The sequence below is a fragment of the Salvelinus alpinus genome, chromosome 3 (assembly GCF_045679555.1).
Source record: "Salvelinus alpinus chromosome 3, SLU_Salpinus.1, whole genome shotgun sequence".
NCBI lineage: Eukaryota > Metazoa > Chordata > Actinopteri > Salmoniformes > Salmonidae > Salvelinus > Salvelinus alpinus.
The window spans coordinates 56,913,119-56,939,638 of NC_092088.1; the positions used below are offsets into that span (position 1 = coordinate 56,913,119).

At 41.4% G+C, this 26,520-nt stretch overlaps 1 protein-coding gene and 1 long non-coding RNA gene across 4 annotated transcripts in view; both read right to left on the minus strand.

Annotated features, from left to right (window-relative positions):
* LOC139570983 (attractin-like protein 1) overlaps positions 1–26,520 on the minus strand; it is a 352,370-nt gene that overhangs the window by 258,839 nt on the left and 67,011 nt on the right. For all 3 annotated transcript variants that reach the window (XM_071393395.1, XM_071393394.1, XM_071393396.1), the window contains exons 2-8: positions 19,234–19,317; positions 18,891–19,004; positions 17,925–18,053; positions 16,966–17,174; positions 8,701–8,875; positions 8,309–8,396; positions 2,060–2,315 (exon numbers count right to left, since the gene is read on the minus strand). In XM_071393395.1, coding sequence (XP_071249496.1) covers positions 2,060–2,315; positions 8,309–8,396; positions 8,701–8,875; positions 16,966–17,174; positions 17,925–18,053; positions 18,891–19,004; positions 19,234–19,317 — 1,055 coding nt within the window. The remainder of the gene's footprint in view (positions 1–2,059; positions 2,316–8,308; positions 8,397–8,700; positions 8,876–16,965; positions 17,175–17,924; positions 18,054–18,890; positions 19,005–19,233; positions 19,318–26,520) is intronic.
* LOC139570984 (uncharacterized) lies at positions 13,128–16,470 on the minus strand. Its single transcript, XR_011674213.1, has 4 exons — positions 16,144–16,470; positions 15,230–15,447; positions 14,906–15,029; positions 13,128–14,781 (listed from the first exon to the last, which is right to left on the minus strand). It is a non-coding gene; the product is annotated as an uncharacterized lncRNA (long non-coding RNA).

A 26,520-nucleotide genomic window follows, 5' to 3' on the forward strand; every position in this document is an offset into this window, starting at 1 on the left:
TCTAAATTTGATGAAATATCACAATATCCATAGTGCTCTAAATAAAACTAATTATAGGGAAAAAACTGTTTGAGAGAGGGGGGGGACTAGTTTGAGATGGAGAGGGAGGGATAGGGGAGAGATATATGAGGGAGGAAGAGGTGAGGGGAGGGGAGAGAGATGAGGGGCAGGGAGAGAGGGAGGTAATAACGTGAGTTTCCAGTAGAACTCAGGCACATTAATTATCGTCTTCTCCTAGAAGGTCTTGCCTAGGTGCCACCTCCACCAGAGAGCCATCAGGTGTTTTTTGTGTGCTATTGGATGTCCCCTCCCTCCCTCTTAAACTCTCTCCACAGGCTTTAATGTGACTAGACTGGGCTGCAGTGAGCCCAGTCCAGCCTTTGAGTCTCCTATAGGCTGAAATGCTTTGTAATGCAGGCATTCACTTGATTGTTACTCCTCAAAACACTGTAGCTTAGCGCCATCTGCTGGTATGAAAACCTAGGCGTTCCACAGTGGTCACTAGCTCTGGTCAAAGGACCTTGACTCTAATGCAGTCAAGAGGATAACCTTATTTGAGTCAGAAAAGGATGTTCATATGATAGGGAAGAACTACAAAACCATGCAGAGGGCATATCCAACTGACAATCTCTTAGAAAATAATATAAACTAATATAAACTAACCAAGACTTAAAAATAACTGATGCTGGCACACGATGGAGGGAAAGTTTGAGCATAACTAATATAAACTAATATAAACTAACCAAGACTTAAAAATAACTGATGCTGGCACACGATGGAGGGAAAGTTTGAGCATAACTAACAAAATTACAGTTAACGGAAATGTAAGCTTAATCCACTATAAGCTAATGTATATAATTTATTATACAAGAGACAACATTCACAAATTCTACAGCACAACAGCAGAGTCATGTCTTAAAAGTGTAAAACTAATAATGACTCAATAATCCATACTTTCTGGGAATGCTATAAAGTCCGGAAGTTGTGGGCGGAGCTAGAAAGTTGGTTGTCAGAAGTAGTTACAATGTCAACATACGTTTAATCCGTCTGTCTAAGTATTTGGAGACATGGCATACGGGGGTGTAGTGAGACAACCGATTGGTTAGACGATTCTCTACTTATCAATCGTCTTGAAAAAACGTATAATAAAAACGTGGAAATCAATCATCCGCCATCATTAGCACAATGGAACAAAAATCGAATGATTTATTATTTAAATATTGAAAGTGCATGGGCTACGGAGAGAAACAAAATGGTTCCGTTGTGGAGGAAAGTGATGCGCACGCTGGAGATGGGGGTGTGTGCTAGTGGGTCTGGGCAGGTGTGATGTAGTTGATGTTTGTATGATGTTGTCATTTGTATGTGTATGTTGTGTATTGTTAAGAAAATATCTAATTAAATCTTACAAAAAAAGATAAAGTTAAAGATACTGTGGGTGTATACATGTCTGTATATAGACAGTAAGTGTACTTACCATCATAACAATAAGACTGCCACAGAGTACTATGCAGGTAATGGTGCTACAAAAGTTTTTTTAATGGGAAAAGAGAGTTATCTGGGTAAACATTAAAGATCCTGAGCCTTCCATAAATAGATGAGTGACAGCAACACCCAAAGATGACCCCAACAACGATGTATTAATCGTTGAGCACCATGAAATGAATACAACGTTGTTGAGGTCATCTGAGGATGTTGCTGTCTCCTTGCCTATTTTGGAACGCTCCGAAATCTGCCATCGGGTACATGTGGGATGTAAATCTGAAATCATTCATGGGGATTATTCATCATGGCTGTTAACCCCACTTAACAACCCAATTCTCTGATTCTCTTGGCTCAGATATATAGCAGGCTAATGGAGGGTGGACTCAGCAGTGGGCTAGTGGACTGATTGATTAACGTCAGACTGAAACAAATCAATTGGTTAAGAAGACAGACAAGAGAGATCAATGGATGGATAGATGGATAGATGGAGGGAGACAGTATGTGGCTGGACAGACTTCATTCACTCGTTCATTTGATTCATCCATCCATACATCCATCTCTCCATTCTTGGACCTACTGATGTTGTACTCCTGCACTTTGCTGATGTAGCTGTAGACGGGTGAGTAGCCGAAGATGACCACCATCACCAGGTCCCCATTGGTCAGCTCAGTCAGGTGGGCGGAGTGTCCCTCCACGGCGTAGGGCTGTCCCTGGACCAGACTGCTCGGGGTCCTCAGGGACCAAGTTCGACTAGGGATGTTAAAGACCCACAGCTCATCTGTCACGTTGCCTGAACCGGCCTCCAGCTTCCCCCCATACATGTAGATGTCGTCCTGAGGAGGGGGGAAAACATCAGAGACATGAGATGACAGAGAATATGTGTTAGAGATTGTGTTTATATTTGTAAAGACAGACTAGATTAAAGGGGTTTCTATCACCGACTGCCCTCGACAATATGTCTGCTCTGTGCATGCTTGTGTTCAGTATGTGAAGAAGGCGAGGCAGTGTGTGTGTGTGTGTGTGTGTGTGTGTGTGTGTGTGTGTGTGTGTGTGTGTGTGTGTGTGTGTGTGTGTGTGTGTGTGTGTGTGTGTGTGTGTGTGTGTGTGTGTGTGTGTAATTGAGCTGCAGGACCTTGAGCTTCTCCATAGTGTGTATCAGCTCTGCCAGAGTGGGAGCTGGACCCCAAATACCCCCCCCCCCCCACACACACACACACACACGGTATAACTACGTTGCACCGTGAACACCAACAATCAATAGGAAAGACTGCCGCTATAGCTTTACACTGCAGTCAACCACTGAATCACCTGATACTACAGGTAACAATCAACTACCTTAACCTGATAGTTGCATAAAGCCTTTTAGAGTATATGCTACTAAAAACCTACTACAGCCATTGCAGTGATCTAAGATAGCAATACAGTCATACATGCTATGGCATCCTGTTTTTACAGTGCAGACTACTACTCTACTGCAACTCTCCATTTCCTAAATATAAAGCAACATAGTGTACGGTACAGTCAACCTAGAGGAGCTCCACCCTTACAGAAACAAAGAAGGGAACATCCTAGCACAGGTGACACACTGTGTTGCTACACAGCACGGGACCAATTATACCGTATCCCTGGCCACAAACACATCCCACCAGGGAACCAACAGCCTTAAGCGCCTCAATGTATTTTCTGTCAAGGAAATCTGCATCTCTCTTACTTCTAAATGACCTCAGCACGCACTGCAGCACCCACCTGAATCACGTTTCACTAATCTCGGAAACCCAGAACTAAAATCTTGCATAATTGCGTAAAATGCTTAAGTAAGTTCTGGGGAGAGATGTGAGGAGAAAGATACTATGCAAGTTTCAGGCTAGTCTATGAGCCAAACGTCCCCTCCCCTTCTGAAACTCGAAAGATGCGAGCACCTGCGAAATCGTGATTTGTCCAAATGATCAGTGCCGAAGAATCAGCGTACCGGAACGAAGTTTCTCGTTAGTCGTCGCATTCCCACAGCCTGTTGACAGAGACTAATACCATTCATTTTACATGCCTCTGTCCAGGAGAGATTACTCTCTCACACACGCATGGTCTGAGTCCTGTAGTAGAAGCAGGGGGGGAGGAAGAGGAGTGCACAAAACACACAGCCAAACACACACTCCAACACACAATTAGTAATCACATCCGGCTGGAGGGGGGTTTAACCACTGCATCACCAGCTGAGCAGCAATCCCCACGCGTCTGTTTCTACCACGCCTCCCTCGGAAGCTCGATTTCGGTCAGTGGGGACTTTTATTGAAGGTGACATTTTTTATTTGTGAATACAAAATGTGAATGCCAAGCAGGGGATGTTATATAAACGATATGATCTGAATGCACGCGTAATGACCAGCTATTGCTTCGGTCGGTACTATAAAATCGATAATGGGCAAGAGCGACGGCCTATATTCCTAGCAGCGACAGATGCTTACGGTAATCTCTCAATCCTTAGAGGGGAGATAGAAAAGAATTACATATTTCAGGGTAGATGGAGGACACTTGAATTATAGACGTGAGGGGGATGGTGTGTATGGAGGGGAGAGAGTAGGGGTGTGTGTGTGTGTGTGCGCGTTTGTGTGGTGTGTGTATGTATGTATAAACAACAACATGCATGGTCACTCCCACACATGCTCTTCTCCCTGACTCTGAAAGTCTATTTTCTCATGTCCCTGTCTCTATACTCCAGGTTTGATGGCTTGATTTCTGTGCTGCACTAGCTCAGCATAAGGATTACATTTAAAATCTCTTTAATGTAGGTGTCCATTTATATGCTAATTGTGGATTGCTCCTTTCCGTATGTGGAGCCGGTGGCTGAAGAACAGCAGTCAAACAGGGCTCTTCACACCCACAGAGGAAATGAATAGAGTGGAGAGGGGATATAACGGAGGAGGGAGTTAGACACGTACAACTAAATACGGCTCTACTGCCATAATGTCTAATATAGACGTTTCCTCCGTTTCCCGGAAGGTTTTCTGTTTTTGTTGAATTGACACCTGGAGACACCAGTGGTGCAGGTACACCATTGTGACTAGTAAAGGAACACTTGATGGGCTAAGTGTGTTCAAAGCAAGCACATAAATGGAACATGTGAAAGATAGGGGTATGGTGAAAAAGTGGGCACACAGCCATGACTGTCCACACATGCATGCACACACTCACACACATAGCTTTCAAGAAGTAGTCATACCCCTTTACATATTCCAAATGTTGTGTTACAGCCTGAATTCAAAATGGATCAAATATATGTTATTTCTCAACCATCTACACACAATAACCAATAATGACAAAGTGAAAATATGCTTTTAGAAATGTTTGCACAAATCCAGAAATAGTATTCACACCAGAGTCAATACTTTGACGGTGATTTTGGGTAAGAGATTTGCACACCTGGATTGTACAATATTTGCCCATTACAGTACAATATTTCAAATACAATTGCGGGAAAACAGGAAGACTAATCTGTCTGTAGACTACCAAGTTATCAACTTCCAAATAGGCCTATTGAGCGAACAGCATTGTTTTACAAAGTAAAACAAGAGAGATAAGCTTTTGGCACGAGCGCATCGGCCACCGCCGGTGAGTGAGCTGCGCACCGTTGGGTGAGTCAGTGAACCCGGAAAAGCTTTTCTAGGACTATAATATGTGTGTCTCCACACACCTGGGCCAAGGCTATTGATGGATTCAAGACAAGGTCGTTTTTATTGATCTCAGATTCTTAGTTTGTCAGTGTCAAAGTAGCCTGTTATTTCGATCATTTGTGAGGCAGCCGTTTCTGAGCTACTAGATACGGCGTGCCTGGCACCAACAATCATACCTACGGTGAGGCAGTCATGACATTTTGTCAGCTGGTAATTGTCATGCAAATGACTGCCGGTCTCATGGTAATTGACCGTTAATTAACATCAACATGTTTATCATCTCCGGACTTCTATATAAGCTGATGATGTGCGGCTTCGGCACATCTACATTTAAAAAAGTCTTATAAATCAATGTAATATAGCCTACACTATCAGAATAGTATTCATTATTTATGTATTTGTAAAAAGGCCTATAAACCTGGGAATGTCTTTGAAATCAAAAACATATGGGTTGCATGATGGGACTCTATATCGATGATTTGGAAAAGGTTGCAAAAAAAGGCATGCGCTCAATTGCATTGCTGCTCAGCTTGTATGGCAAGCAAGTTAGCGATATCTAATCAATGGAAGATAGAATTAAAATGACAGAATTCAAAGTGAAATGATAAAGAAAGGCTACAGCGACCAAAAGCCAACAGGTACACACCGACACCGCTATGCCTCCACTCCCTAATAACCTACAGATGCTCCCTCTGTGCCTCTCTCTCGCTCTCTCTTTCTGGCTCCAATTTAATAAAGTAGCAAAATCAATTGGCTTTTCAGCTCTTCCCTCACGGGGATCCGACCGGTTGTTCTTTAGGTACTTTCAAAAGGGGTTTTAAAAATGAATTCATGCATATTGGGTCCGGGGCTTTCCTGTGTACCTTTTGGAATGGGAGCTCTAACTCCCATCACCATTTGTCCTCATCCTTCATATTATTCTAATACCAGAGAGCACTGAGTACCAGGCCATTAGCGGGGGCCGTTAGCAAGTTTGATAGTCTACCCATCAGCGCCATTCATTTGCACAGTTTTGGATAGGATTACCGTGACCAATGGTCACAGAGAATTTGACTGCGGTCATGACTCGTGACTGCCGGTGTGGCGATAATACGGTCACCGCGATAGCCCTAGTCATACCACGCTCAGGTGCCACTCATTTAGCCTATTCTAATGTTCAATCGAACAGTAACTGAAAGCCTCGATGCCCATCTGCCTGCTTTATATAACAAGTCACGGCCATGTGACTCACTGTCTATAGGAGCGATCCAATTTTGTGAACGGGTTGTTGTACCTAATAAACTGGCCTCTGAGTGTACAATTATCTGTAAGGTACCTCAGTCGAGCAGTGAATTTCAAACACAGATTCAACCACAAAGACCAGGTAGGCTTTCCAATGCCTTGCAAAGAAGGGCACATATTGGTAGATTAGTAAAGAAAACAACAACAAAAAACAGACAATGAATATCCCTTTGATGGTGAAGTTGTTGGTGAAGTTATTCATTAGACTTTGGATGGTGTATCAATACACCCAGTCACTACAAAGATACAGACGTCCTTCCTAACTCAGTTGCTGGAGAGGAAGGAAACCACTCAGGGATTTCACCATGAGGCCAATGGCGACTTTAAAACAATTACAGAGTTTAATGGCTGTGATAGGAGAAAACAGGATGGATCAACAACATTGTAGTTACTCCACAATACTAACCTAATTGACAGAGTGACAGAATAAAAAGTATGCTTTCCACCAGACACTGGGAGATTAATTCACCTTTCAGCAGGTTAATAACCTAAAACAAAAGGCCAAATCTTTACTGGAGTTGCTTTTAAAGAATAATGGGCAAATGTTGCACAATCCAGGTGTGGAAAGACTCACAGCTGTAATCGCAACCAAAGGTGATTCAACAAATGATTGACTCAGGGATACTTATGTCAATGAGATATTTATATTGTTTTTTTCCAATACATTTTCAGAAATTTCTAAAAACATGTTCTCACTTTTCCATGATGGGGCATTGTGTGTAGATGGGTGAACACACAAATATATTTAGTCCATTCCTACTTCCTATTTAGTCCATTCCATCAGCACACTCGTAACAACATAATCAGTACGTAACTTCTATTCAATCAAATAAGCCATAACATGTCTTCTCATTGACCTCCATACAAAAATTCCACGCTTGGTAAGCGGAAAAAACTGAAAGAATGCCACTTGCTGGAGAAGACAGATTTTGGGCCCAGTCATCTCTCTCGCTTCGCATCTTCCTCTGTCTGAACTCATGGCTGTTTTACTCTACAATAAAAATATCAACCTCTGTCCCAAACACAGACTGCAGCTTAGGCTAGTTCTAAAACCAGTAAGTGGAAGTATGTTAGTATGTGGAACCTTTAGCATGTGCAGTTTTTTTTAACGACGAAACAATTTGTGAGGTCTTCCTTAGAGGTACCATTTTAAAGCATTCTAAACTGCAAGTAATGTCGTTCCAAAATAAACTTCTCAGCCTGTCTAGCCATAACCTTTGAACTGTAAATACTACTTCCAATCAACTCACATAAGCAAAGCTGAATCGCCTTAAGTCAGCAATCATAGTAAGACATCAAATATAAAATCAAGTTTAGTAGTAAAGGAAGAGTTTAATGTCACACATACATGCCAGAGGCAGCCTTTCTATTTACCAGGGAGGGTCATTCAGACAGACTCCTATAGTTTCAAGAGGAGAAGAGGCAGAGGCAGCCTTTCTATTTACCAGGGAGGGTCATTCAGACAGACTCCTATAGTTTCAAGAGGAGAAGAGGCAGAGCAGGCCTTTTAAACGTGGTCATGCTTGTTTCCCCTAGTGAGACAACGTGTCAGTTAGCCGAAGCAAAGCCTGCAGCCCTTCTGCTCTCTGACAAACCCTGAGGTCCCCACATAAATCTTACTGCAATGTTATCTCTACTCAGACCCAGGGAGGCAATCATCTTAGCTCCCTCACCCAACACAGAGAGAGAGAGAGAGAGAACCCTATATAAAATGTACACAGATTATGTGTGAAGGAGAGAGAAAACCCCAGAGAAACATAAAGAGTCAGAGAGAGAACCCTACAGTATATAGATGTATGGTACCAGTTGATGACAGAAAGCTAGATGGAAGGAACACATCCACCCTGATAGTGGGCTGTGACCATTAGCTGCTTTACCTGGTAGAGAGCCAGAGAATGGCCATATCTCTGCAGAGGACCACTATTGATTGGCACCACATCCCAAGTGCTGCTCTCCATATTATAACTGCAGAGAGGAAAAAAAGAGTCAGGCCTGGGAACATTCAACAAATAGATAGATAGAGAGTGGAGGGAGAAATTAGTGATACAGAGATATTACATGTAAAGGGAGACAAAGAGAGATGAAGTAGTCGAGAGGAGAGAGAGACAGAGAGTTTGGAGCAAAAGACAGGAAGGAGAGAGACAAATATATAGAGGGTAAATAGACACAGAGAGAGATGAAGAGAAAGGCAGGCAGGCAGGCAGGCAGGCAGGCAGGCAGGCAGGCAGACAGACAGACGTTCCAGGCCTCTCTTCAGTCAGTGCCTTACTTGAGCACCATGTGGAAGGAGCTGTAGTTGAAGGTGTATCCTCCAACGACCCACATGAGTTTCCCGTGGACCACAGTCTTATGGGAGGCCCTGCCCAGAGACTGTCCGAAGGGCTTGACATTAGGCATCACCCAATAAGACTCTGTGGATGGTACTGACAGAGCACAGTCTGGGCCTGGAGAGGACGACAACACATGACTCAAACACATGACAAATACCTACAAATACATGAGGTGTGTTTGTAGCAAAAGACTCATCAAAAACACTTCAATACAGCTGACAACCAAAGTGGTACCACAGCACCATCTGCTGGTGAAGGGCCTGATAACACAGCCTATGTCATGAGGGAGGTCGGCCATGATGGTGAAGAGCTCACATGATAACAGGACCCCACCACCCAGAGGCCAACTGGTGGCAGAACCATTAGGGGTTTTAATCAGGAGGGAGGGACTGATTCATCAAACCCAATTATGAGAAGGACCCGATGATATTGGCCTCTGTTGGCCTCTATTAGAGTGGGGGACAGACAGTGGAATGGGTGGTTGTGATCAGGTCTATGGGCCAGCACGCTGTCTAACCCAATACATCAGTGGAGAAAACCTCATTAGTGTGATATAATCAATGACCAGCAACTCATAAAATAGCAGTGGCACCAGCTGTCTCATTGAGAGGTGCTTGGTTGGTTCTACTGTAAGGATGAAGTATTATGTTGTATGTTGTAATTATTTGCACCAAAGCAAATAAGTGAAAGACAAAACAGTACAGACAATACAAATTTAAAAAAGTGTGCAGGTGAGGTTGTAAGCTCAAAGGCTTGTGATGAACCATACCACAAGTAAATGTACAAAAGTCTGTTCAATCAGTTAAACAAAGCATATTAATTATAATTGTATATTATATACTCAGTATACCATGTTTTGATTGATTGAGTGTGTGAGAAAGAGAGAGATAGGATACATGGTAGGGGACTATTGGGTAGTTTGGTTCACCAGGCTGACCCCCAGTCTTCGCTTGAAGTTATTGAGGGATGATGAGGTTTTGGCAATGTAAAGATAAGAATCCCAGAGTATGGTACCTCTGTATCTGTTAGAAAATTGACTATGTGAGGTGCGCCAGTGGGGAGGCTGAAGGTTATCGCAGTGTCTTGTGTCAAATAGATGGATTTCAGAATTAATCTGGAAGAATCCATTGAAGGGTTTAGGTAAACTGTCTGGGAAGTATGAGTATTTGTACATGAAAGTAGATGAAAGTGCATAATTGGCATACATTAACATCACAAATAGACAAGATATTGAGTTTCTTCAACAAAAGGTGCAGATGGAGCCAGGTAATTAGAGAGGTGGCTAGTCTTTTGTATGATGAGTAATTTGTGTAGGAAGGAGGCATATGTACTGGCCCAGGCAATACTACAGTAAATGAGATATCGGTAAATTAAGCTATAGTATAGAGTTAGGAAGCAAGCCTGATGAACGAAACCGCTAATCTTTCGGATGATAACAACAGCATCACTTTGCTGCAGACAAATTGAATAGGATCTTTCAAGGATAACTTTTCGTCAACTAGAACAGAGGAATCTAGTGGATGTGAATTGTTAAATTTTATTCCCACCAATTGAGATTCTGGCTCTTTTTTTATACAATATTTAAAAATATCTTATTCTCATGAGTGAATGCAAAAAAGCTAGATTTTTTTACATTTAAAGATCATTTGTTTACCTGGAACCATTCAGAAAAGGTGTTCATGACTGAGTTGGCTTCATTAATTGGTGAATAGAAATATGGTGTGATAAAATCAAATTGGTATCATCAGCAAAGAGAATGGGAGATACGGTAGAAGACACAGTAGCTAGGTCATTGATATACAGTAGATCAGGAATATCAAAGGTCCAATTATCGAACCCTGTGGTACGCCACAGATGCACAGCCGTTTGTAAGATGCACAGCCGTTTGTATGAACAAATTGTGCTCTATCATTAACATAACTACAAAGCATTCGGAAAGTATTCAGACCCCTTGACTTTTTCCACATTTTGTTACGTTACAGCCTTATTCTTAAATGCATTAAATATCTACACACAATACCCAATAATGCCAAAGCAAAAACAGGTCGCTATACATTTTTGCTAATGTATAAAAACTAAAAACTGAAATATCACATTTACATAAGTATTTAGACCATTTACTCAGTACTTTGTTGAAGCACCTTTGGCAGCGATTACAGCCGAGTCTTCTTGGGTATGACGCTATAAGCTTGGCACACCTGTATTTGGGGAGTTTCTTCCATTCTTCTCTGTAGATCCTCGAAAGCTCTGTGGGGTTGAATGGGGAGAGTTGCTGCACAGCTATTTTCAGGTATCTCCAGAGATGTTTGATTGGGTCCGGGCTCTGGCTGGGCACCTCAAGGACATTCAGAGACTTGTCCCGAAGCCACTCCTGCGTTGTCTTGGCTGTGTACTTAAGGTTGTTGTCCTGTTAGAAGGTGAACCTTCACCCCCAGTCTGAGGTCCTGAGCGCTCTGTAGCAGGTTTTCATCAAGGATCTCTATGTATTTTGCTCCGTTCATCTTTCCCTCTATCCTGACTAGTCTCCCAATCCCTGCCGCTGAAAAACATCCCCACAGCATGATGCTGCCACCACAATGTTTCACCGTAGGGATGGTGCCAGGTTTCCTCCAGACGTGATGTTTGGCATTCAAGCCAAAGAGTTCAATCAGACCAGAGAATCTTGTCTCTCATGGTCTGTGAGTCCTTTAGGTGCCTTTTGGCAAACGTTAAGCGGACTGGCTTTCGTTTGGCCACTCTACCATAAAGGCCTGATTGGTGGAGTGCTGCAGAGATGGTTGTTCTTCTGGAAGGTTCTACGATCTCCAGAGAGGATATCTGTGGATATGGGAGAATGCAGAGAGAATGCCACGAGTGTGCAAAGCTGTCATCAAGATAAAGGGTGGCTACTTTGAAGAATCTCAAATATAAAATATATTTTTAATTGTTTAACACTTTTTTGGTTACTACATGATTCCATGTGTTATTTCATAGTGTTGATGTCTTCACTATTATTCTACAATGTAGAAAATAGTACAAATAAAGAAAAACCCTTGAATGAGTAGGTGTGTCCAAACTTTTGACAGGTACTGGGTACTCATGAAAAACGTAATAATGCAATTTAGAAAGTCATATTTCATGATCAACCGTGTCAAACGATTTGGATAGATCTAAAAAGATGTCAAGAGCGTATTCATTGTTGTTATGGGCTGTACAGATTTTATCCACAAGTTGCAAAAGGGCCATATCTGTGGAGTAGTTTTTACAAAAACCATATTGGTGCTCAATACAGTGTTGAATTAAATATTTGAACATTCTCTTATATACCAATTTTTCTAGGATTTAAAAAAACATGGAAGTCCAGATATTGGGCGATAATTTGTAAAAGTTATTGGATCTTCAGATTTATAGCGGGGGATAACTTTGGCAATTTTCTCATCTTTAGGAACAATACCAGATTTGGTGAAGATATACTTTTGAGGTTCAGTAATCAAGGAAGACCCTGACTTCACCAGAGGCACCAATCTCATCAAGACCTGCTGCTGATATCTTTAAGTTACCAATTACCTCCATTACATCAGGAGGATCAAACTGAAGCAGAGAAGGGATATGTCCCTTAATGTAATCCAAGGGATTTTCATCAGTTTTTTCAATTTCTTTGACAGAGATGAACCCACATTCACAAAATCGTTATTCACTTCACATGAAGTAACATCAGGATCACTATAGATCTTATTTCCAACAATAAATTAAGATGGGATAGCTGTAGATGCATTTTTCTTATTCAACAGTTGATTGATGATTTTCCAAGATGACTTTATATTATTTAAGGATTCTTGGAATTTGTTAGTAAAATATATTTTGGGGGATATCCGAAGTAGGTGAGGAAATTTGTTCTTATATTTTTTGTAATTTGCAGAATTCAGGAGAAACTTTTTATACAACTTTTTTTTATTTTTGGACTGGTTGTAAACCAAGGTTTCCAGAACCGTTCTGCTGCTCTCTTACATGGTTTAACTAAGGGAAAGCAGTTGTGAAATACAGAGTTGAAAGATGTGAGAAAAGTCAGGTAAGCAGATTCTACATCGGCCTGATTATAAACATGAAATATCATCAATCAACATCTTAAAACGCTCACAATTACTTTTGTTAAATATTTTACATTTAACGTTATTAATCATTCCCGTCTGTTCATGTCCAGCTGCCAAAGAGAAGTGTAAAATTGGAAAGTGGTCAGAAATGTCAGAATAAAGTATACCTGTATTAGCCACATTATTCAAATAATTTGTAAAAATATGATCAATAAAAATGAAAATGAACTGGTCACTCTTGTGGGATCATAGATGAGGGGATACAGATAGCTGAAATCAGATGCAGTGAGTGGTTCTCACTTTTAAATACATTTATGTTGTAATCACCCAATATACACATTTATCTTCAATATTAATCAAATCCAAGGTTGACACAAGGATATCAATGAAACAAACTACTAATGTCAGAATCACGTGTCCTCTTTACAGGTTGTTAAATTGCTTAACATTATAGTAACCAAAGGTCATAGACTTATTTCTGGTAATATTCAGGACATTTTTGTCAGGATCAACCCAATCATTCTATTTATTTTTGGCTTCATTAATATCTAATGGGTTAAAGACCATGTTATCAGGGTTGATATCCTGCCCAACTAAGAGAGATACACAGTCGGAATCATCCAGATCATACAGAGAGTGGAACGGAAACATAGAAGTGCATGCCTCACATGTCCAATACAACCACACATTTGTGTTAGTTTTATCAATAGGGGTGCACTTCCTATGGGATGCACATGGACACAGTCCACATAACACCACTGAAGACTTCAGAGGGTTATGGCATTAAGAGCAATGTCTGTTTTTGGTCATGAGGTTAGATGAAACACATGAACAAAGTAGAGTAAATATGTGTATGAATACATCACCAAATCATACAGTATTCGAGTGAGAACAAAACCTCCATTACCACCAGATGGCAGACATGGAATATAAAGATATCTCCTCTTGGTGAACAGACAATTGAGCCCCACAGTGGATGCGTCATAATACCCATAAAACTTAGCGGTCAAACATGGAAATGGTTCCAGTTGTTTTTCCAGCATTCATTTTATCTATTGTGGATTTTAGAAACACTTCAAATAAGGGTTGTGTTTCGTGTAGACGTACCCTGGCGTGATGTTTTGATAACCATGTAAATCTCTCTCGGACAAGGTGACTTTCATCAATATATTCAGCTCTATTTACTCTCAGATTCGAAAAAGCTAATTAGCATCAAAGTCGACATCATACAAGACTACAAATCCCTGCAAACTCCTGCACGTCATCTCTAGCTGACACCAGCACAAAATATAAAACAGCATATTGTGATTGTGATGGGTGAGTTACAAATGGACAAATGTAATGCCTAAGGTAGGTTTTATAGAAAATACTAGATCAACTCCAGCAGAAGGAGAAACACAATTAACAGACTCAAAACAAGGAAGCCATCTTTAAACACAGCTATATCAACACCCTTCTTGTCAATTGAACAGGTCCATGTTGCTGCTGTCATTTGTGAGCAGCACATTTACCACTGCATTCAGTCTGAACCCCAGAAAAGCAGGAGGACAGCACTACACAGGAGAAAAGGGTAGAAAAACAGTACACCACAAAACTTTTAAACATGTTACTGAGTCTAGATGTTATCAAATCAGAGGAACAACAAGTGAAGAAAGCAGCATAGGGAAAATGGGTGAAGGTAGGCTGCGTTTATAGAGATAAGATGGAAAGTTCCAAAGTGTCCAAAGTTGAGGGACCATGGGGCATAAAAGACATAGTGTGGAATAAGGGGTAGCTAGAGAGAAGATTGGTCATGGAATAAAGATAGAAATGGGGTGCTAGTGTGCCTGCACCCCTTTTAAATCGTTGTCACAAATATCCGCCCCATGTCCTGTCATACTCAGGGTCTCAGCGTGTCCCTTGACGTCATTCCGTTTCAGTTGCAGCACTCAAATCCTGGTCATCGTGTGTCTGATAATCACAACATTAAAGACAATGAGTGATCACAGAATTCCACAAATTGAGCCATAGACAATACAACTTAAGCATTGCGGACAGCATTTAGTTGACAACATGGTGGTTTACACTATCTTACCCCAGCTGTAGGTCCATTTGAGTGTGTGTGGTTACATAGGCCTGCACATCAACCAGTACTGGGGCCATTGGAGGCTTGGAATCCTTGCTCTCAAAGTGCTGCTTGAATGTCTTCGGGTCTGCCTCTATAAAGGTCAAGTACAAAATGGAGGAAGTTAACAATCTGTGGCTTAGATTGAATTCAAAGTTGACACAAATGATAAACTAAGCAATACGATACAACAAACTACTATACATGAAAGACTGTCTCACACAGGCCAGTACAATAGTCTACACATGGAGAGGAACCTAAAAGGCACATACAGTACAAAACAATCCTACTCACCTGACAAACAGGGCAGGTGTGGACCAGGGCTGCCCTGGATGCAGTCTTCTGGTTCGCAGCTGCTCCCTTCTTTTAAGCAGCCGCCGCCATGGCATCAGTCAACAAGTTCAACTTCAACTTGAGTGGAGCATGCGCTATATATAAACCTGGAATAGTGTTCCAGGTTGAAACAGCTAACCTAGTTGAGAGGTGATAAGACTCAGGCACACCCATTGGTTCTGGAATAGAGAAGGTGCAAATAAGGTTTGCAATTTGGCATCAATAACATGACAGTAATTCTACCTCAAAAACAAACGGGTGAATACCAATTAATTTAAAACCCACCATAGCAGGTAGGACTAAATAAGGTTACATAACCTTGCCTACTAGCTATACTAATGATCTGCTGTCCAGAGGGAAACAGCTAACATATCAATGTTTTCCTGCAGTAAAGTAAGCACACTGTTGACACGAGAGGATGCTAATCAGTCCGTCTCTGAAACCTGTCAAAAAGCCAGACTTAAATAATACAGATAGCTAGGATACACCTCGGTAGACCTCGGTAGTAGGCTACCCACCCCTCACCCATAGACACAAACACACATTATCATCAAGAACGCCTAGCCCTAGCTTCATCATCTAAGTTACCTAGTTAGTTAACTAGATGGCTTTTATAAACCAACAGTCTAGCTAAAGAAAGCTAAACTCGTTTTTATGAATTTCTCATGCATTTAAAATGGCTAGACAATCTGCAGCCATCTAGCCAGGCTAATGTTGCTAACTAGCTGACCATGATCTAGCTAGCTAGATAACGGGCATTTTCAATGTCAAACTTGCCCAAGACAGTTAACAGAATTGTCAATTTAAACAACTTTAGCCAATTTATTAATTACAAAATGTAGCTCACATAAGATAGTTAATCCAGAGATTCTTACCTTTGCCTCGATTCGGCAGTCTTTTCCAGATCATCATGGCCCTGGTGAGTGACGTGAAGCTTGAGACAGGCATTTGTAATTCTGTATGATAGCCACATTAGCAGCTAATTAGCATTACATTTTTGAGGGGTAAATAGAGGTGAATATACTGATAAAAGTAACCTTGTCCGAGAGAGATTTACATGGTTATCAAAACTTCACGCCAAGATAAGCCTACATGAAACACAACTCTTATTTGAATTGTTTCCAAAAATCCACGATGGATAAAATGAATGGTGGAAAAACAATTGGAACCATTCCTGTTTGACCGCTAGGTTTATCGGGTATTATGACTCATACTGTGGTAGACTATATATAGCAAGTATTATATTTAGTGTAGCATGTATGAATAAGGAGGATGGATTAGAGTTCAGAGAGAATGAAGAAACCTATGGTCTTCCACCATCACCTCAAGGTTAGATTGTTAGAGCATGGGATACTCAACATCAAAAGGCTCCAGCTGTCAAACTGTCCAAAAAGTGTAGGACATTATCCAACAGCTCACGTGGATCCTAAAACGTGTCAACATGACCCCCATTCTCTTCATATAAACAAAGACTGTCATACAGTGTCTGCTGAACACACCAGGTGTCAGGTGTGCGCCTATGTTCACAGTTCTCTTTTCAGCCAGGAGATAGCCGTGTGACTCAATCTACAAGAACACAAAGAACTTACCTTTGTCATTGAAGAAAGAATGAATGAACCCTATAAACCACCATGAAGATACCACACCATGGTGACAACATTGACACAATATTAGAATAACCATGGCTCTAGCCCCACCTTGCCAGCTGTCGTTACAGACACAGCTTTTCTCCCCAGTGAGGTCACAGTAGCCATGGTCGGGGCTGCCACAGTTGTTCCTGCAGTAGGGGATGTCACAGGCCTCGCCCTTCCAGTACTTATCACACTCACAGTACACCCGGCTGGCGATGGAGTTCCCTGTGCTGCATTTCCCATGGCCTGAGCAGTTATTGGGGCACGAGTTGACCCTGCAGACACAGAAAAGAGAGATGGGAGGAATGGGGATGTACATTTGGAAAGGTCATCATTGTAATAATTGAGGAAAAACAAATAGCTGACAGAATGATTGATTAACAGAGGTGATTGTCATCCATTGAAGCATTATTTTTCTGGGAGCAGAACAGATAGAGTGAGATACAGAGGAATCAAGAGAGAATTAGAGAGAAGTGCGAAAGAGATACAGACAAAATAATTGAGAAAAGGGGAAGGTACAGTAGACAAAGAGACAGAAGTCAAGGATTCAGGATAATGCATGGGCTTTTCAGCAACAGGGGGACGATAATGTTTCGGGCTGTGACAGCAGCATTGCTATGGCAACACCTTTATGGCCACATGGTGTATGTCTGTCCTGGAGGCCTTGAGGCTGAGCTAGACTCTAGTCTGCTGCTTTGTGAGGCAACCCAATGAATACTTTTTCAGAATCACACACACATACACACACACACGTCTCTCGTATGTCAATGGGTGTTATCTCCTTAGCTGTAATGGTGTTCCCCAGCTACGCCTGTGACAGACATTGTAGACCCTAGAGAGGATGGGATGTGGTCTGAGGTTGTATGTGTGCAGGAACACATAGAGAGGAAAGACGATTTAATGGGGACATGGCTCTTATTCATCCCACTGTCTGCTACTGAGTCAGAGACTTCCCCAATGGTGATGTACTGTAGAGGTGAGGACTTTGTAAATGTAAAGTGTGTGTATTGGCTGGGGCCACTCACGAGTAGGAGATGTGGAATCCAGTCAGGTTGTAGGCAGCGTCACTGAAAAAGTGCAACAGTGCGTATCCAGAGGTGGCTACCACTTCCGGAACAGTCTCGTTCCCTCTCGTTTCCGGGACAACGAGACCGCTGTGGGAGAAGAAGAGAAAAATACATTAATGATAGAGTATTCACACACACACACAAAACACAAATGCATACTAAGCTCCAAAAGCATGCTGGGTAAATGATCACCCAGTCACCCTTGACTGCTGAGCTGGGATTGCTGTCACCATGACAACCCCCCCTTCCCTCGCTACATCATTGGGAGAAAGTGATTCCTTTCTCTCCTTGGGATCGATCCCTCTATCGCATGGAGGATCAAGCTCAGGCCTGAACAGCACAGCACACACAGTACACACAGCAAAGCCACATCAAGGTTATTGGAGAGGGTGGAGAAATCCACTCTAATCTGTTTACCAGCAGTCAGACAGAGTCCCCACTGGGAGGACCACACCCAGGCTCCTAGGCGCAACACAAAGACCACACAGCCAATACTGATGGACCAGGGGAGAGTCGATGGTGAAGGACCCCCAGTGGAAGGTATTACATTGTGGACCTATTGATCAAAGGGAAGGGGGAGAGAGGGTGGCTAGGTGGGTGGAGAACATTACTTCTAAAGACTGGAGAGGAGGAACACCTAAAAGCTAAATGTAGAATATGAATCAATTGATTCATGGATAACACCCACTCGTTACCTACAGTATATTGCAGAGAGAGAACAATTCCTCTTCAGCTAGCCAGTATTCTGAATCCCTTCTGTGGGTGTTGCAGTATGTGTAGATTCTACAATCCTCTGTATTATTTAGCTGCATGTGTTCTGCACAAATTAGGCTTTGGAGGTATACAGTATTTGGTGTTCATGCATGCACAGTGACCCGCATACTAGAGAGTAAACATGTATCTACATAGAGTATGATGACACACCTGAATACTGCGACCAGAGGTGCATAGATGGAGTCTCCGTCATAGACGTACGTGTGGTCCCAGCTACATTCCGTGGCAAAATGGTTGAAGCGCAACCTGAGCACAGCGTTTGGGCTGAAGGACAGAACATAGAACATGGTTTAAAACGGGCTGCAGAGGTAACTAGAACTTTACAACTGCCCACATCTGACCAGGATTCTTAACATTAGACAAAGAATGTAACACTAAGACCATTGAACAATGACAATCAGTCTAAGAATGAATTCATACTGTACGGAATGTAGAGAAAAGGGGGTATGAATAGCGATAGGAGGGAGGAGGAAAGAGAGAAAGAGCTACTTACTAGCCCTCGATCAGCCAGGTGCACTTGGTCTTGTACTTGTAGTTGATTGGTCCATCGGTGAGGGAACCCGATGACTCTGTTAACCTAGCAAAGAGTGAAAAGCAGCAATTACTACGTGGAGAGAGGGATGGATAGGTCACAGTTGGGTCACTGTTTAAAAAGAAGATGGAGAATAAGCTATAGGATGAAAAAGAGGTACAGCCGACTAGCGATAGCTAACACTAACTATCACCTATTCCCTCAGTCACTAGAGTGTATAGAATTAATTCAAACTCCAAATAGGTGAGAATGAAGAAATGTTGTCCCATTTGCAACACGGACTGTCCCAATTAGGCCTACTATTAAAACACTCTGTTATTATACTCCTGTGCCTCTCCACAACAATCATACACTACACCTTATACATCATGAATAAGAAAGCTGGCCAGCATATCAAATCTATTATATGAGGTCAATAAACATCACCAGGAAAACACCTGCATCTCTTGGCTGAGTAGGACCACATAATAGAATGGTACTCAGCATGGTGAGAGGACGGGGAGGGAGACAAATTTGTCAGCCGTGGGTTTGCCTGCTGCATTTTATGTGCATATAAATGAAAAACTACTCCAACCTGTCTATCATATGAGCCCATCAATGTGGTTCAGCTACAGTACATTTCCTGTGAGTAAGTGTCGTCTAAGGTGCGTGTTTGAATGTCTGTTTGTGCGTTGGCATTCTCTACATGTGATCACATTGAGGGCCTTCCTCATTTCAAATGGGGAATTTAGGGACAGATATGGGTCTGCTTTAAGGAGTCCTTAACTGAACAACAATCCCAACAACCATCTCAACCAATTACACTGAAACCAGGGCCATAACTTTCTGTAAACAAATCTGTGCGCAAGATGCAATTTGAAGCGTGGTAAATTTACTGTTGAAGAAAAAGCCCCTTTATAATAAAGCCATAATAACATATGTGACGTGGCATAAGCTACAGTTGAGCAGAGGCTTTTTTAGGATTTCCACACATGGATAGTTTTTTTTAGCAGGGTCCGACAAATTTTTTTTAGCTTTTAAAAACGCATTTCATGCAATTCTACACAATTTACATGATAGAAGAGATTGGCAGAATTTTTTTTTAATACCACACAAATTGCAAAAATATTTATATGGGTTACAGTAGGCTACTAAATACAATTTCCAGTGGGCGACTGACTCACCTAATGATGAAGCCATAGGCTACTACTCACGGTGAGGGCCGATGCGCGTGTCTTGGAAATAGCCTATCTCAAGATGAGCTACTTTGAAAAACAGTGCTGCCGTTTGAAGAAAAAAAATGTAAATAAAAATTTGAGAAAAACAAATCTATTGGTTGTACAGACAGCCACAACCAACCTTACAGTTTTATTATAATCGATAGATGGCAGTTCACATTCGAGTCAGGACTGGCAGCCATTGATATAGTAACCATAGCGTTTAATAGTCCAATGGCCAGGCTAAGAGGTTCCAAAACCCTTCTATGGATTATGTCTATGTCCACAATGCAAAAAGCTGTATATTTGGGTGCATGCTGGCCAAATTGCGACCTTCCCGAACGTAGGCAACTGGTGGTAATTACCAAAATAAAGGAAATACTTGAGTAAATGAGGGATACAAATAACATGTTATGCTGTGGGGTGCATTTTCCGGGCATGGTTTAGGTCCACTTGTGGAATCTATGCCAAGGTGTATTGAAGCTGGTCTGGCAGCTTGTGGTGGCACAACACCCTTTTAAGATACTTAATGTTGGTGTTTCCTTAATTTGGGCAGATACCTGATACATCTTAAAACCTTTTCTCAATAGGGGGGCGCCATTTCGACTTTGTAAAAATTCGTTCCCAAATTAAACTGCCTCGTACTCAATTCTTGCTCGTACAATATGCATATTATTATTACTATTGGATAGAAAACACTCTCTAGTTTCTAAAACCGTTTGAATTATATCTGTGAGTAAAACAACTCATTTTGCAGCAAACTTCCTGTCAGGAACTGAAAAATCTGAAATCGGGGGCTCTGTTCCAGGGTCAGTTTATAATTTGCATGTAATCTATGGGTCTACATGCACTGCATACGCCTTCCCCTAGATGTCAGTAAGCAGTGAGAATTGGAATGGGGTGTCTAGGTAGATCTGAGGCCGAACAAGAGCTCTTGGAACCGGGTGTGCAGTCTTTTCTACGTTCGTCATGACGCGAGACAGACCTCAGGATTGCGTCCTGAAAAGCTGTTGTTATAGGCGCTAGATATATCCGGCTCTGATTTTATTCGAAATACGTGTTAAAAACATCATAATGTAGTTATTTTAAACCGAGTTATATCAGTTTATATCAGTATATTGCGATTTTCGGGATTTTCTTTGTTCTGCGTTATGCTGAGTTGGACACGTCTGCACCACATGGCTAACGTTTGCTGCTAATTCCACAGTTGAAGACGACCTTCTACAACCGAGCAACGATTATTCTGGACAAATGACAACTTGTACAAGATTCTGATGGAAGCTCATCAAATAGTAAGAACTATTTATGATGTTAATTCGTAATTTCTGTCGAAAAAGTTAAACTATTATTCCGCCATTAATTTCGGTGCGGTCTTGCTTTAACGCACGCTGTATGTCGTAGTAACGTTAATTTTAAAAATCTAACACAGCGGTTGCATTAAGAACTAATGTATCTTTCATTTGCTGTCCAACCTGTATTTTTTAGTCAAGTTTATGATTAGTTATTGATTAGATTAGGTGCCTCTCCCAAGATTTCTCGCGACATTTTGTTTGCAGTTTGGCTACTATTCTCATTGTATAACCACGATTTGTGCCGCTAAATATGCACATTTTCGAACAAACCATATATGTATTGTGTAATATGATGTTATAGGACTGTCATCTGATGAAGTTTTGAGAAGGTTAGTGAAAAATTTAATATATTTTGCTGGTTTATTCGCTATCGCTAACGTGCATGAATCAATGCTGCTATGTGGTTGGCTATTGTAGTAAGCTAATATAATGCTATATTGTGTTTTCGCTGTAAAACACTTAAAAAATCTGAAATATTGGCTGGATTCACAAGATGTTTGTCTTTCATTTGCTGTACACTGTGTATTTTTCATAAATGTTTTTAGGTAATTATTTAGGTAATTCACGTTGGTCTCTGTAGTTATTCTAGCTGCTTTGGTGAGATTTTGTGATGGTGGCTGCAATGTAAAACTATGATTTATACCTGAAATATGCACATTTTTCGAACAAAACATATGCTATACAATAAATATGTTATCAGACTGTCATCTGATGAAGTTGTTTCTTGGTTAGTGACTATTTATATCTTTATTTACCAGCAGCATACCACCCTGCATACCACTGCTGGCTTGCTTCTGAAGCTAAGCAGGGTTGGTCCTGGTCAGTCCCTGGATGGGAGACCAGGTGCTGCTGGAAGTGGTGTTGGAGGGCCAGTAGGAGGCACTCTTTCCTCTGGTCTAAACAAAGATCCCAATGCCCCAGGGCAGTGATTGGGGACACTGCTCTGTGTAGGGTGCCGTCTTTCGGATGGGACGTTAAATGGGTGTCCTGACTCTCTGAGGTCATTAAAGATCCCATGGCACTTATCGTAAGAGTAGGGGTGTTAACCCTGGTGTCCTGGCTAAATTCCCAATCTGGCCCTCAACCATCACGGTCACCTAATAATCCCCAGTTTACAATTGGCTCATTCATCCCCCTCCTCTCCCCTGTAACTATTCCCCAGGTCGTTGCTGCAAATGAGAACGTGTTCTCAGTCAACTTACCTGGTAAAATAACGGTAAAATAAAAATAAAATTAAAAAATTGGTCGAATTTGTGATAGCTACCTATGCAGTAAAAAAATGGTGGGAAAAAAAAGTTGAGTCTTTTGCTATCGTGGTTAGCTAATAGAAATACATATTGTGTCTTCCCTGTAAAACATTTTAAAAATCAGAAATGATGGCTGGATTCACAAGATGTGTATCTTTTATCTGGTGTCTTGGACTTGTGATTTCATGATATTTAGATGCTAGTATTTACTTGTGGCGCTATGCTAGTCAGCTTTTTTACTGATGAGGGTGCTCCCGGATCCGGGATGAGTACCAAGTAGAAGTTAATCCACAGTTATTTTTATAAACTATTGATCATTTGTGGATAAATCATTTTTATTTCACCTTTATTGTACCAGGTAGGCTAGTTGAGAACCAATTCTCATTTACAACTGCGACCTGGCCAAGATAAAGCAAAGCAGTTCGACACATACAACACAGAGTTACACATGGAATAAACAAACATACAGTCAATAATACAGTAGGAGGGGGGGAAAAGTCTATATACAGTGTGTGCAAATGAGGTAAGATAAGGGAGGTAAGGCAATAAAATAGGCCATAGTTGTGAGGTAATTACGATATAGCAATTAAACACTGGAGTGATATACAGTATGTGCAGAAGATGAATGTGCAAGTAGAGATACTGGGGTGCAAAGGAGCAAAATAAATACATAAATACAGTATGGGGATGAGGTAGTTGGATGGGCTATGTACATGTGCAATGATCTGTGAGCTGCTCTGACAGCTGGTGCTTGAAGTTAGTGAGGGAGGTAAGAGTCTCCAGCTTCAGCGATTTTTGCAGTTCGTTCCAGTCATTGGCAGCAGAGAACTGGAATGGAAGGCGGTCAAAGGAGGAATTGGTTTTTAGGGTGACCAGTGAAATATACCTGCTGGAGCATGTGCTGCGGGTGGGTGCTGCTATGGTGACCAGTGAACTGAGATAAAGCGACGCTTTACCTAGCAAAGATTTGTAGATGACCTGGAGCCAGTGGGTTTGGCGACGAGTATGAAATTAAGCTCTCTGGTGTATTTTGAACAATAAGAGCGGGCTCCTGGGGTCGATATTTTATTTAAATAATATATTTTTGCCTCTTGGGCCCCCTGACTCACATAATTGACCAGTCACATTTATTTATTATGCAGTTAATTTATATATTTTTATGAATCATTTACCCAATCAAGGCAGGGCCCCCTAGTTACCCACGTGTGCCCACTACCTCCTCTCCTCCCCCATATCATGATTAGCAGAACGGCAGCAGGCACCAGCAGGCTGTCTACACTCATTGAGAGCAGGCTCCTGAATCCTCCTGCGGTTGGCGGTTACATGAAAAAATATATATTTCATATATAATATACAGTGCATTTGGATAACACTCAGACCCCTTGACTTTTTCCACATTTTGTTACACTGCAGCCTTATTTTAACACGGATTACATTTTTTCCCCCCGCCTCAAACTACACACAATAGCCCATAATGACAAAGCAAAAACAGGTTTTATACATTTTTGCAAATGTCTAAAAAATGTACAACTGAAATATTACATTTGCATAAATATTCGAAACCTTTACACAGTACATTGTTGAAGAACCTTTGGCAGCGATTACAGCCTCAAGTCTTCTTGGGTAGGACACTACAAGCTTGGCACACCTGTATTTGGGGAGTTTCTCCCATTCTTCTCTGCAGATCCTCTCAAGATCTGTCAGGTTGGATGGGGAGCGTCGCTGCACAGCTGTTTTCAGGTATTTCTGTTTTTTATTTGTAATACATTTGTATAACAAATGTATAACAACCTGTTTTCGCTTTGTTATTATGGGGTATCATGTGTAGAATGATAAGGAAAAACATCTATTTAATACATTTTAGAATAAGGCTGTAAAGTAACAAATGTGGAAAAAGTCATGGGTCTGAATACTTTCCAAATGCACTGTATACTATATATATATATATATATATATATATATATATATATATATATATATATATATATATATATATATATATATACATACAGTTGAAGTCGGAAGTTTACATACACTTAGGTTGGAGTCATTAAAACTCGTTAAAACCACTCAACAAATTTCTTGTTAACAAACTATAGTTTTGGCAAGTCGGTTAGGGCATCTATTTTGTGCATGACACAAGTAATTTTTCCAACAATTGTTTACAGACAGATTATTTCACCTATAATTCACTGTATCACAATTCCAGTGGGTCAGAAGTTTACATACACGAAGTTGACTGTGCCTTTAAACAGCTTGGAAAACTCCAGAAAAATTATGTCACGGCTTTAGAAGCTTCTGATACGCTAAATGACATCAATTGAGTCAACTGGAGGTGTACCTGTGGATGTATTTCAAGGCCTACCTTCAAACTCAGCGCCACTTTGCTTGACATCATGTGAAAATCAAAAGATATCACCCCCCAAAAGAAATTTGAGTCTGGTTCATCCTTGGGAGCAAATCCAAACACCTGAAGGTACCATGTTAATCTGTACAAACAATAGTATGCAAGTATAAACACAATGGGACCACGCAGCCGTCATACCGCTCAGAAAGAAGACGCGTTCTGTCTCCTAGAGATGAACGTACTTTGGTGCGAAAAGTGCAAATCAATCCCAGAACAACAGCAAAGGACCTTGAAGATGCTGGAGGCAACAGGTACAAAAGTATCTATATCCACAGTAAAACGAGTCCTATATCGACATAACCTGAAAGGCCGCTCAGCAAGGAAGAAGCCTTTGCTCCAAAACCGCCACAAAAAATCCAGACTATGGTATGCAACTGCACATGGGGACAAAGATCATACTTTTTGGAGAAATGTCCTCTGGTCTGATGAAACAAAAATAGAACTGCTTGGCCATAATGACCATCGTTATGTTTGGAGGGAAAAGGGGGAGGCTTGCATGCCAAAGAACACCATCCCAACCGTGAAGCACGGGAGTGGCAGCATCATGTTGTGGGGGTGCTTTGCTGCAGAAGGGCCTGGTGCACTTCACAAAATAGATGGCATCATGAGGCAGGAAAATTTGGATATATTGAAGCAACATCTCAAGACATCAGTCAGGAAGTTATAGGTTGGTCGCAAATGGGTCTTCCAAATGGACAATCAATCAATCAAATGTATTTATAAAGCCCTTCTTACATCAGCTGATGTCACAAAGTGCTGTACAGAAACCCAGCCTAAATGACCCCAACCATACTTCCAAAGGTGTGGCAAAATGGCTTAAGGACAACAAAGTCAAGGTATTGGAGTGGCCATCACAAAGCCCTGACCTCAATCCTATAGAAAATTTGTGGGCAGAACTGAAAAAGCGTGTGCAAGCAAGGAGGCCTACAAACCTGACTCAGTTACACCAGCTCTATCAGGAGGAATGGGCCAAAATTCACCCAACTTATTGTGGGAAGCTTGTGGAAGGCTACCCAAAACGTTTGACCCAAGTTAAACAATTTAAA